The 13459-nt window shown below is 40.8% G+C and overlaps 1 protein-coding gene across 2 annotated transcripts in view; it reads right to left on the bottom strand.

Moving 5' to 3' along the window:
- Window positions 1–238: 238 nt before the first annotated feature.
- The window catches only part of sec24a (SEC24 homolog A, COPII coat complex component), a 28128-nt gene continuing 14907 nt past the window's right edge, over window positions 239–13459 (bottom strand). For both annotated transcript variants that reach the window (XM_080013242.1, XM_080013243.1), the window contains exons 11-23: window positions 13280–13398; window positions 12584–12639; window positions 11834–12040; window positions 10300–10423; window positions 9416–9574; window positions 8699–8872; window positions 8383–8493; window positions 7274–7453; window positions 6755–6888; window positions 2839–2943; window positions 2270–2362; window positions 1931–2034; window positions 239–1710 (exon numbers count right to left, since the gene is read on the bottom strand). In XM_080013242.1, the coding sequence (XP_079869368.1) occupies window positions 1596–1710; window positions 1931–2034; window positions 2270–2362; window positions 2839–2943; window positions 6755–6888; window positions 7274–7453; window positions 8383–8493; window positions 8699–8872; window positions 9416–9574; window positions 10300–10423; window positions 11834–12040; window positions 12584–12639; window positions 13280–13398 (1681 nt within the window). In that variant the 3' untranslated portion in view covers window positions 239–1595. The remainder of the gene's footprint in view (window positions 1711–1930; window positions 2035–2269; window positions 2363–2838; window positions 2944–6754; window positions 6889–7273; window positions 7454–8382; window positions 8494–8698; window positions 8873–9415; window positions 9575–10299; window positions 10424–11833; window positions 12041–12583; window positions 12640–13279; window positions 13399–13459) is intronic.

Below are 13459 nucleotides of genomic sequence, written 5' to 3'. Positions count from 1 at the left end.
CAATTACAGAGGTCACATTTGGCCAGTCCGCATTAAGGTGAAACGACAGGTCCTTTCATAGACCCAGAAGCCAACACATTTCAGTTGTTTAAAAAGTTCATTACTTTTGACTTTATCTTTAAGACTACACTAAATCAGTAAAAAAGTAATTTAAAAAGTTATTAAAATGTTCTTACCCAAAGCTCATACTATTCACATGCTTCTCACCCAAAAGAAAAACTACATTTAAAAAGTCCCAAACATTTTATTTTCTTATCGACATTTCACCTTAATATGTTCATACTAAAATCATCAGCATTTCTTTACTTTTATATAATGTAGTCTTTTCAATATACAAGTATCAATAAGTATGATTAAAAGATAACAATGGCTTTGTTATGTCTGTGTTAAAGAATTTCCCATATACTATTATATTAAAATATCCATATATAGAGCCAGTTTCTAAACAGAGGCTTGATAATAAAAAGTGAGTTCCCATACAAGGCAATTACAGAAATTTAATCAGATTGGGAGTCTCATAAATTAAACAACTAAACAGAAACAACGTCATCAGGGGTGTTCTGAAATCTTTAGAGACGACGAATGAGCACACTTGAGGGACAGATCAAACCAGGACAGGGTGAAACTACTTTCCATTGCTTAGAACACATTCGAGGCAGCCAGTAATAGCGAGTGGGGGGGGGGGGGGGGGGACGGACGGACGGACGGACGGACGGACGGACACACACACACACACACACACACACACACACACACACACACACACACACACACACACACACACACACACACACACACACACACACACACACACACACACACACACACACACACACCTTTGCAGCATCATTTTTTTTTTTTCCTTCCTTTTTTAAGCGTACATATTAAGTGTACATATTCGCCAGACATGCGAATACGAGGACACGTAAGGGGGGAGGAAAAAAAATAAAAATAAAAATAAAAAAATCACACGTGCCGTCCTTAGCGTGTTAGCTTTTGTTATAGCCCAGGTCTACGATTTACAAACGCTTGAGGAAACACTCATAACAGTCTGAGCACAGAATCACTCGGTCATTCACCTAGCATCAAGCATACCTACATTAAATTATTTTTTATTAATCAAGACAACTGTGCTTTCTTTGAACAGAATGACTTTTCTCGCCAATTGCCTGTACTGCATCTGATCCAACACCTGTCAAACAGCATTGTTCTATGAGCGCAGACATCTTTTTTTTTTTCTTTTTTTTTTTTTTTTTTTTAAACACAATATAATGGTCACAAGTTTCTTTCTAGTTTCAACATGTGACAAATAGGGAACGGAATCCAGAGTTTCTCATCTGCCACATACATCTCATATCCACTCTGTCAAATCTTTGGATTTTGATTAAACTGTGATCCTTATCAGTGTAGCTCTTCTTGGCTCAGGTGTGGCGTTGTTGTTTTTTTTTCCTTCTTTCTAGGGCAGTCGCAGATCGGAGGAGATCATGATGTGAGAGAGATGGTGGACCAGAGTTGGAGGCATCCTCAAGAAGAGCAGTGCAGCCCTTGTGCCGCTCGCTCGCACACACGCAATCTGAGCTCTGGGTTGCGACTTTTTACTTGGAGATCTGCTGCTGGAGGTGGAGGAGAAACTCGTAGTAGGACAGGGCCGATTCGGTTCTGTCCTCGATCATGTTCTGCATAAAGCTGGTCTTCATTTGGCTCTCATCCCTGAGTGAAGAGAAACGAGAGCGCGGCGGGAAACGAGGAGGGTTAGCCGTCAACAGTTCACAACCCGGAGACACTCTTAAGAAGACGGTGATTGTCAAAGATTTAATACATTTTACAAATCTAACCAGCCACACTTGATTATTCTCATCCATTAATGGTTAGTTCATTTTCCTACAGCAGAGGAGGTGCATGCACTTTGGACTCCTTCTGTCTTGTGTACCTGATGATGTGGAGGGTGGGGAAGAAAGGCCTCTGATCCCTGAGCCAGCCAATGAAAGCCCTGGTTCTCTGCGACTCGGCAGTGTCCAACTCTGGCAGCAAGTACTGGTGGAGAGAAATAAAAACACCTGGCCGTTAGTGGTGGACATTTCAAAGGACTATTAAGTTTTGGTGTATAATAAGCGAAGTTGCAGAAGGCCTGATTTGTAATGCTCCTCCTCATTCGTGATGTCTGCCTTTAGAGGCTGCAATGGATACTGTAGTGAGCGGAGACTGGTATGGAGACTAATGTGTGTGTTCGGTGGCGCCGACCGCCTGGTTGCCCTTCCAAGTTTCTTACCAGGTTCTGAGGCACAGCAGCGTGGTTCTGGACCCCCAGGACCTGAGTCAGGAAGTTGGGGTTGCAGTTCCTTCCGACCCACAGATAAATCACCTGTTGGGAAACGGCGTCACAAGAGTGAAGAAAACCCAATGCTGACAGCAGGCGCCATGAACTCTAACTTGTAGATGCCACTTTCTCACTAGTGATACCAATTCTTAAAATTGGGCAGAAACTCGGAGACAACCCATCCAATCCCTTACTTTGATTGAACAGAATAGACTTTTGTGGTCACCACAAGGTAGTGATGGAAAAAAAAAAAAAAAAGAACAGAAAAATAAAGTCTGTGTCAAAGTCATTTTAATATAGGCTTTCGTTTCAGTTTTTATTTTATTTTTTTAATCCTAGCCTATATTCTAGTGTTATCAGACAGTGTCGTAGTATGTGCATACCTACTTGCGTGATCAAAAACCAAGAATTCCTAGATCTGGGTAAACTGGTCAGTTACACTTTTGAAATGTAAATGGGAGGAAAATAACAACTCTACAGACTTAAATCTTCACATTGACCTTGTAGCTCTTGTGACTCACCGCTCCAGTGTCCATGAGGAAAGCCCCCTCCCTGCTGAGCTTCTCCACAGACAGCTGCTGCACCCTGGGCTGAGGGATGGTTTTCTCACTGATATTAAGCGCCCCCTGGAGATGGCGAGATTGAGGCAAATGGCAAATGTTCAATCCCTGGACAATAAAATGGACCAACTTCACGCACAGATTAAATCCCAGCGGGACATTGCGAACTGCTGAGTGCTGGCGTTTACTGAGACCTGGCTGGGCCCTACGGTGCGGTGGCTGGAACCATAGAGTCAGGTAAACTGAGAGGCGGGTGGGGCTCTGTTTTATGCTTAACTCTCGCTGGGGCTGTTGTCGGATGTAGCGGTACTTTCAACACACTGCTCACCTGAGCTGGAGCTATTAACTGCAAAAGCCTGTCCCCTTCTTCCTCCCTAGGGAATTCAGCTCTGCTTTAATCATGGCAGTCTCCATTCCCCCGCATGTAGATAAAACGTGCGCTAGAGAACTTATACAGAGTAATTCATGGTCTAGAGAACACTCACCCTGAGGCAGCTCCTATTGTTGTTGGCGACTTCAATAGAGCTGATATGAGGAAAGTTTTGCCCAAATATCATCAGCACATTAACTTTCCCACCCGTGGTAATCAGACTGTTGACGATTGTTATACCACTTTTACACCAAAAGGTGTAAGGGCATACCCGTTTTTTTTACACGCCGGTAAACCCGTTAAAATAGGCAATTGACACCTTTCCCCTTACCAGGAGAGGAGTATGCTTTTATTATTTGGGGGGGCGGGGGGGGGACTGTAGAAGCAGCATGGGAGTATCCATGCTGGTCCTTTGGGCGGCGGGGAGAGGAGACGCCCCTCCAGTTCGGAGACCGACTGGGAGCGGTGCTGGAGTGCTTCGTGGCCTGGTGGGTGGGGCGTGTGGGAGTTCTTGAGCAAAAAGACGTCTTCAGAACAAGATAAGAACAAATTGATGGGGTGATCTGGGTTCTTGCGGTGTGCTCTGCGCATGCCCCAGAGGCAAACTTTGTCTTTGGACTTTCTCTCGTTCTGAGATCTCCACTCATCGCGATTGGTCCAAATGCCATTGTGTCATGGCAGGGAAGGGACTATAACCTCCCTTTCCGGGTCATTCAACCTCCTCCTTTTCCCAAGTCAACAAACTTGTTGACAACAGAGCCGATCGGAGGTGGAGCCGATTAAAACCCGGGTCTACTGCAGGGTCATTTGACCCAGGACCGAACCCGGGTTTCTCCTTTCTGACTGGTGACAAATGCCGATTGTTAGCAGGTGGTACCGGGTTTTTGGTGTAGTGGGAAACGGGCCAGAGTCTGTTTTTTCTCCTCCAGTAATTCGCTGCGCTCCGAGCGCACTGCGCATTGGTACGGTTCCTGTGTTTTTATTTAGATCTATTGTTTTAGTTAGCTTCTAGTTTTGAAACATTTTAAACCAGGGATGTTCTGCATTGGATCAGGACAGTGGATTGCATAACAGAGAGCGTGATCTCTGGTCCACTGTGCGTCTCGGCCGTTCCTGTGTCTCCGAACTAAAAAAAGAATGCAATTATGCATTTATTGCATTTATTTTAGATGTATTTATTTTGAGGAGCATGGCACCCAGATGGCAGTTGAGGTAAATAAAAGCCCCCTTCACTATTTGAGGAAATATGGGTACTGTCAATAAATGACAGTGACTTTGATTTATTATTTAAAGCAAAGCCACTTCAACCTCTGCTCCCTGTTGAGTTCATGCTTCTTTCACTCCAGAGTTCTTATTGAGTTCTTATTAAGTATCCTGCTGACTGTGTTCTGGGACATGTTCTCCGGTGGTTCTAACATCTTTTGTTCTTGCGTCTGATCTGCCGATTCTAGTTTTGGCTGATTTCGATTTTCATTCAATCGTACAGTATTTCCATAATGAAAAGTTGACTATCAAATACCTTTTAAATTGTTGTCCAGTCATTTTGAGTTTATATCTATGATCAGAGAAATCACATTTTCGTATAATTTGGTGCCATTGGGTTTATCTGCTGTACGCCAATGACAAATACATCACGTGATCTGATCACGCTCACGTGATGGGACAGCTGCACAGACTGACTACTGCTTCAATTTTCAGTTACCATGATAGTGACATTGCTGATTTTGACACTGTGTGTTTATTATTGTTCATTTTTCACTATAAAACCATATTTGAACATGAGTTGCAATACAATAGAACATGGGACTGTCACCAAGTTTCAGTACAAAGAAACCTGTAACTTTCACTGAGTTTTACGGTAGTAGGACAGAACATATAACTAAAATGCAAATGTCCTGTTCAAACTTAAAATAAAAATCTCTTTCACTTTTAAGTGCAAATATACATTTATATTATATTTATATGATTCAAGAGGTTTAATTATGGTACTTGCCATTCCAAAATAAATTGGAATCATTGTAAAAATTAATAAATAAATAAATAAATAAATAAATAAATAAATAAATAAATAAATAAATAAATAGCCAATTAACTAATTAATTAGCCAATTAAATAGATAAATAAATAGATAAGAGAAATAGATAAATAAATAAATAAATAAATAAATAAATAATAAACACTCATTCACCTAATTCCTCTTTTGCTCACCGTGCGTTAAACCAATGGAATGAAATCAAACGTATTGTTTTACTGAGTGACTCGTCAAGAACCGAGTCTCAAAAAAGAGTCAAACCTTTTATCACGTGCAGTCACAACCACAACAGAAGCTCCTCTGTAGTAACAGTGATAGATACACAGTCTGCACAGTTTTGGAATAATGTCAGGCGATAGATGAATAATTTATCTGATCCTGTCTGTTTACCTTGAAGTACCACCAAACAGCTGACATTCTTTCTTTTGCTCTCTCTTTTTGAGCGTCAACGACGCCCCTACGCTACATTACGTGGTATTGGGTTTGAGTATCGGAGCATTTTTACCAGTACGGTACATGAGCACAGTATTGGACGTGTAAATTTGACCGGCACAGATTATCGGATATATCTGACACTGATCGGCCGGTCATCGGTCAACGTTCAAGCTAAAAACCGGCAGATTCCGGTCATCGATCGATCGGTGCAGCTCATGTTTTATATGTTAACATTATGGTCACCTTTGTGCTTGCTTATTACTCCCCCATTACCTATTTTACCACAGAAATGCAGCATTACGCCTCATGGACAATAAAGCATCAGTGGATATTGAGTGAGTGAGAAGAGTGAGAGGAGAAGAGAAAATGCGTGCAAGTTGGCAGGTCTGCCAGGCTGAAACAGCTTTTTAACCAGCAATACGAAGCTACTGGTCAAATTGATCACAACAATTCTACATATACTCAATGATCAATTGTACATTCATTGAGTCATTCATTGATTCAATGACCCAATGTACATATTCATCTGCACACCTCCACTTTATATTTATAATATTTATTATTTCTAAATTATTATCCTGCGTGTGGGTTGTTTTTTTTATTATGTAGACTTTTTTTTTTTTTTTTTTTAATAATTGAATACCTTATTTCAAAATTCAATGGCTTCTATGTAGTTGTCGCTTTTTCTGTCACAGGATTTTCACTGTTCAGAATGACCCGGTGTTATACTGTGCATCTGATAAATAAAATAACTTGACTTTGATATAAATTCTTTTAAGAATACCTCAATATCAAAATATAATATCCACAATTAAATGAACAAAACAAATATTGGCGAAAGTGGGCATTGGTGTGAGGTATTATTTGCAGTTGCCACGTCAATATTCAAGTCAAATTGGTCCTTCAGGCAGTCAAGAATAATTTGGTGACACAGACCAACATAGAGTTCTCAGTCATACACTCACTGTTGTGAGGCATTATGGTATTTTAAAGCGGCTTTAAATACCAAGTGATTGAGTCAGACAGGTCAGGACACTCACCTCGTCCGTCAGGTCGTCGATGCGGTAGAGCGCAGGGTGGACCATCAGCATGACATAGGCTAGTGGCTGGTACTTGAGTTGACACATGGCAAACACTCTGTCATCCAGCCGGGTGCTGGTGCCCGTCCTGAAGGCTATCTGCAGGAGACAAAAAAAAAATTAATTAATTGAAGGCAATTTGATTTAGATCCCATAATTGAATTAATAAAATAGTTTCAATCTGCTTTTAATGATTACTTCATACAGTTTATCGTCAAAGATCCTCGGGAGGACAGAGACCTAGACCAATACTGAAAGGAAGGATCAAAGGTAGAAAGGAAGGACTCAGGATCTCAGAAACAAGAGGCCAGAGATAACATTGGCTATGAAGAAGTAAAGGAACCACGAGCCGACAAGGTCCCCATCCCTAAAGATATCATGGACCGGTTCCATTACCATGACTAACCATGAGGTGCAGCCAAATTGTGAATTATTGCGTAGCCAATAATGACGGCAGCATTTGACGAAGTGAGACAAAACGTGCCTGTTTGAGTAGAGCGAGGATATAGAGGGGGAAGAGGCGGAGGCAGGCGGGGGCAAGCAGGCCTGGCTGCTGGATGGTCAGCACAGACTGGCGGTAGGATGCCAGCGAGTCAATGGCAGCGTTGGTCATGGCGTCTCTGGCGTCGCTGAGACTGGCCGATACCGATCTGTCCACAGCTGGAGGGTAAAAGAGCACAGGATAGGATCTGTGAGTTTTTAATTCCAGCCTCTCATAATTAAGGTTTTAAATTGCGAACACAACACTTCCGCAGCTAGTAAGATAGTCAGGAAGTTTGATATTCTAATCAACAGTTAGAGACAAGATACTTGGCACACTTTGACATGCTTAGAAGAGTGGGAAATAGGCATTTCCTGTTTTCCAAGTACTTAGTCATTCAGATTGCCATGGTGAATAGCCAACAATATCCTACTGCAGCCATCTATTCTGTGTAATAAAGTACAGCCTCAGACCATTATGCTAATCAAAGTTTATTCAAGTAAAAAATGAAGACCATAAGGGGCAATGCTTCAGTGATTTGCATGTGGATGGAAAGGCAATTACTTGTTTCATTCAGAAGGGCATTTACTTTAAAGAAAAAAAAACATTTGTAGGTGTATTTTTTGTAATTGCTGCTGCAACACTTGAATTTCTATTTGGGGATTAATAAAGTACCTGTATCTTATTGTTGAAATGCAAGACCTATATACCACACACACACACACACACACACACACACACACACACACACACACACACACACACACACACACACACACACACACACACACACACACACACACACACACACACACACACACACACACACACACACACCCTTATGCCAAATAACTAAATATAAATGTTAGAAATGCATACCTTCCTACCTTACACCCTATAAACGCTCTAATTAGAACTGCGCTGTTAAAGCAAATACCTCTGGGGTTCTAGTATCGTTCACCATGATCTTCGTATCAGTAGCTCCCAATGTCATGACGGACACACCAGCCACATTTCAAGCCTCAATTAGCATCGTAATTGATTTAAAATTATTTTTTCCTTTTAGAGCAGATCCTTAGTGAACAATAAGGTACAGCGTAGTACGTACCCATACTCGCCAGCAGACCAGTGATGGCTTGGACGTCGGTCCCAGCAAAGATGTCCGATAGAGAGTTCACCACAGGGAGACACAGGGTGTGCACACGAATCCGTCTCTCCCCTGGGAGAGAGGAAACAGGTCAAACACCAGACATTTCCATAATGTTAAATAATAAAATGAAGATGAATAATATTAAACAGTTTTTTGCTTCATGGAAGCAACTGTTGATGGATTTTGCAGTATTGATGCCTTCTGTCTGTAAAATTTCTTAATTGTGTGTTTTCCCCACACATGTGTAAACATTAAAGTAAGTATTATAGACTACCTTTACTGGAGGTGTAGAGCAGGGCAGCCTGGAAGGACACCACTTGCATGTCCACCAGGTTCTCCTCGATGGACATCTGGACAGCAAAGCCTGCGTCGGGGTTCACGTTGGGCAGAGACAGCAGATCCGTGGAGCGCACAAAGAAGTTGCCGTGGAATGTGTGGATGGACAGACCTGCACAGAGAGAGGACATCAAACTTACAAACAGTCCCTGGGAAATAACCAAATAAATGATAATGCCTGGGAGGGTTTGTCTTTCAACCACACTGTTCTTTATAGAACTGAAGTGCTTAGAAAAATACATTTCTACATTTCATAGCTGGAGAATTGTTCCATTTGATGCATAGCACAAGAAGGTTGCATATTTCAAAGTGTAATTCACTAGTATGCAGATTATATCTCAACTAAACAAATTGTGAGAGGCTTAAAAATATATTTTTTAAAAGTGGTTGCTTTTGGACAATATGTAGTTTAATGGCTTTTACAGTGTTTGAAACAATAGCATCCTATGAACACCAATTAAAATGATGAAATTTAATGTAATTTAATGTGTGAAATAATTGGTAAAATTGGATACGATTTCCACATCAACATGACACATTTCAAGCATTAACAATCTCCTATAAAAGGAATAACATGAAACTGCAATTGATCAATATGTTGGACAGAATTACCAAATCAGCATGAAAAGAGAAACGTCAGCATGTGCAAACTGACCTTTGGTGCAACGTATCCTCATGACGGCCTCGAAACCGATCTTTCTGGTCAGGTATCTCTTCAGATCTTTCTGGAAACGTTCCACCTGGGAAGGGTTGTGCTGGTGGTGGTAGGAGGGGTAGTAGTACACACTTCCCGCAGAGTACCTCGATATGCAGCCTGTGGAGGGGGAGCAGAGTCGGGACCCAAATAAGACACTGAACATATGATAGTAACATTGTGTATTATTTCTGTGGTAAAAGACAAATCTTGAATGGGATCCAAAAGTCTTAAAGTCACAACCAAAAACATTTATATTGAATATTAATAGTTCATCGATATCCAATAAATTATGTTCATTTAATTCATTTTTATCATTCAAGAATACATTTAGAAGTAACGCACATCAAAATCTTCTAAGTAATGCTCTTGTGAAATTTGAATATATCCATATCTTCTTCACACACTATTTGCTGGGTATTTCTGAAATAGTTGTCATTTCAACATTTATTTCTTTTAAATATGTACACATACATTTTCTTCAAAAACACAAACACTCTGTGTACAACTAAGAACAGTCCATTAATAAGTCAGAGCACTTTTCATTCATTCACCTTCAGCACTGAAGGTAGTGTTTAGAATTTCAAAGTATTTATGTTGAAAACCAGCCCATAAAATCATCTTGCCTTAAAACGGTGTAGTGTGTGAAATAAAAACTACGTAGGTTAAAATAAATACTGCAAAAGTGGTTACCCAAATAAAAAGGCATTATTGACTGGTTTACACTCAGCCGGCCTCAACCTTGACTCTGTTGACTCCTTTGAAGTCAGGTTTCCTGGACTAGCTGCCCTCTCTCTTCCTCTGTCTGCTGAGCTTTTCTCTCCCAATTCAGAGTCTAAACTCACCCAGTGATGCCAGGTCACAGTACTGAGAGCTGAGGAGGAACAGGTCGACCGCCACCTGCTGACCAGAGCAGTCCAGAGCCAGCTTCTTATAGAAGTCAGTTGCTGGAGATAAGTGTTGGATGTCCTTAAAAACAGAAAGAAGACCACGTGTCGTCAATACATGGTGCTTTTTCATCATCAACAACTCATTTATTGTCTTCCAAGAAGACAATTACTTTTCTGTCACTCAGTTAAACATTTACAATATTTAACAAGGTTGTTTCAAGCCACCAATTGTAAAATATTGTCCAACAGCAAAAAGCAATATCATAAACTGGAGTTTTGCCTTCCTAACTTCCTCATTAAAACAATACTTAATTGATTAAAACACCAAGGTGAAATCAATGAGTCATAGGGCAGCGCGTCTAGAACTTCCGCACACCCATCATTCATCATTCATGAATTCGTTCATTTATTCAACAAAAACTGTCAGCTATTTTTTTTTTCCAAGCTACAAAAACATGACTTAAAAACCTTTGGGGAAAAACAGAAACGGTAATTAAATTCTTTGTCAATGTAGGCTGATAACATGAAAGAAAAACAACATGAGCGTGCAAGTCTACTCTCAAACATCATTACAGCACAATCGCATTCATGCATTTTGCATAGAAGTTAATAATAATAATCATTATTTTGTTGGACACATAATGACCGAAAGTCTAACAATAAACATCCAATGCATGGGTCAAGTACAGCATAGAGGAAAGCCACGGCTCGCTTTCTGAGCAGGAGAATGCTGATTTCTCTGTCGATATAAATGGCACCGAATATATACTATTTTTATTGTTCCCCCAAAGACTGAATAAGATTTACATCAATCTGCCACACCTTAAAAAGGGCTATGAACTTCACTATCTGAGGAACTGCTCTATGACGTCGGCGACCCTGGGTCTAGAATTGTGCACCTTTCATTCCAAAAGCCACTCAATCCTCTCATCACGAGAGTCAGGGGAACATTTGCATTCTTAAAAGAGTTTGTTTTCCACTGTATTTAAAAAAACAAAAAAATACATATAAACATTGGCCCAAGGGTTTCATCAAGAATAGAAAAGTGCGGTTCTCAAGTGACATTACTTTTGGAAGTTAGCATAATTAACAAAAAGCACAACTGTGGTATGGGGATGGTGTGGTTTGAGCAGCCACACCTGTCCTGGGTCAAGGTAAGTCGGGACCCAGGAACAGGGTGGCTGCATACCTGTTGCTCGTTGGTTGGTCTAACAAGCAACAGGTAAAACCCCCATTCCCACACACACACTCAGGAGAGGAGCCCTTGTCATGACACACCTCCATCTGCCCCGGCGGTTATTCCAACTTGAGCACTCTCTACAATAAACTGTGTCTGAAACCCTGACGTCTGTCTCTGTGCCGGAGGTCCCTGAAAGCACCACTTGGTTTGTGTTTGGTAGGCGAGATGGCCACAACAACCTAATGCATGTTGCATTTTTTTAACAACCCATGAAAACACCTTTAAGGAATTAGAGCAGTAGCGCCTTACCTTGGCAGATGCGCGTTGGTTGGGGTCTTCCCTCGATTTCAGTGCCCCCACACCCAGGTTGGGCAGCTGAGTCTGGAAGACAGACAGGCGTCCACCAGTGGGCGACAGCAGCTTGAAGGCGGCCTGCAGCGCGGGGCCCAGGGCAGACTGCGTCTCCATAGTCTTCTCAAAAATATGCGGAAGGCTCTTGAGAAGATCTTGCAAGAGCTAGAAAGAAAACAATCCATTCAACAGTCTGGAAATGGTATGTTGTAAGGCTGAACCTCTGGAGTTAGTGAATAGTTTGGGAATAGTTGCTTTGACTGTTTGGCAACAAAGAGGAACAAGGGGAACTCAACTCTGCCATTGTCCCGGATAAATAGAATGCCAATTAGTTACTGGATTACGCAGAAATATTAAAATAAGTGACTGCGCTGAGGGTTTAATCGGCAAACACACTTAACATGTTTGTTGAGTGTCATTAATTTCAGAAATGACTCCACCCTTTCTTCAACAAGCGATTGAACTCCGCTGTATTGCATTTTTAAGATGCAAAACAATCAATAATGACCCCCCCCTGCCAGGCAAGATAATTTATTGTCTTGTGGCAATAACAAAGAAAAAACTCCAAGCATAACCCTTTGTTAATATTTACAAATGTAATGACAAGAGGATTTTGACCACACCACATCCGCTTCTGCAGAGTATACTGTATAAACAGGTCTTGGTGCATAATGATAAGACAATTTGCAAATAAAACTAAATTCTTACCTCTTTGCATTCATTGAGGTTCACAAGAAGGCTATCTGGTGTTGGTAAAAATATATCTGGGGAGCAAAAGAGTAAAGATTAAGTTGCAGTCTTCAAACACCCAAATAAAATTTTAATTACTTTCACAGCTATTTTGCAATAGGAAACACAATAAAACTACGTAAGAGTAAGCCTTATGCCTAATGACGCCACTACCTTGAAGTTGAGCGTTATTGCATCAAAATAACCGTATAAAATAAAAATCACATTTTGGGTTTGTGTATGCAAACTGATGCCAACATTGGCTATGAAGAGGTTTTATGAACCTTAAGGTTTTAAATTGCGAACACAACACTTCCGCAGCTAGTAAGATAGTCAGGAAGTTTGATATTCTAATCAACAGTTAGAGACAAGATACTTGGCACACTTTGACATGCTTCGAAGAGTGGGAAATAGGCATTTCCTGTTTTCCAAGTACTTAGTCATTCAGATTGCCATGCAGATGATGGTGAATAGCCAACAATATCCTACTGCAGCCATCTGACTATCTTACAAAACCTTATTTTGATCTGTTTTTGATTTGTACAAATTTAGTTCAAAGGGAAAAAATATATAGAAAATAGTTATAACATTTTAAATAAATCTGGCTTTTTAACATTGTTTTGGCTCCAAGTTTTCACAATCAACATTTGCATTCAGCCATTGAAGGGCTCTTACCTTCAATGTCGGACACAATGAGCATCTGCGGCTGCGACAGCCCCTCCTGCAGATTGTAGAAGTGGATGGTGCTGTCAAACGTGATAAATCCCACTTTTGTCCGTGAGTCTCCAGGAAGCCTAGAGAGAGTGAGTGTGTGTGTGTGTGTGTGTAAGGATATTAAAAGCAATGAAGACAAAA

Source organism: Zeus faber (assembly GCF_960531495.2).
Source record: "Zeus faber genome assembly, chromosome: 14".
Lineage (NCBI taxonomy): Eukaryota > Metazoa > Chordata > Actinopteri > Zeiformes > Zeidae > Zeus > Zeus faber.
Note: the sequence above shows the minus strand (reverse complement) of the source record. Positions and strands in the feature narration are given on the sequence as shown.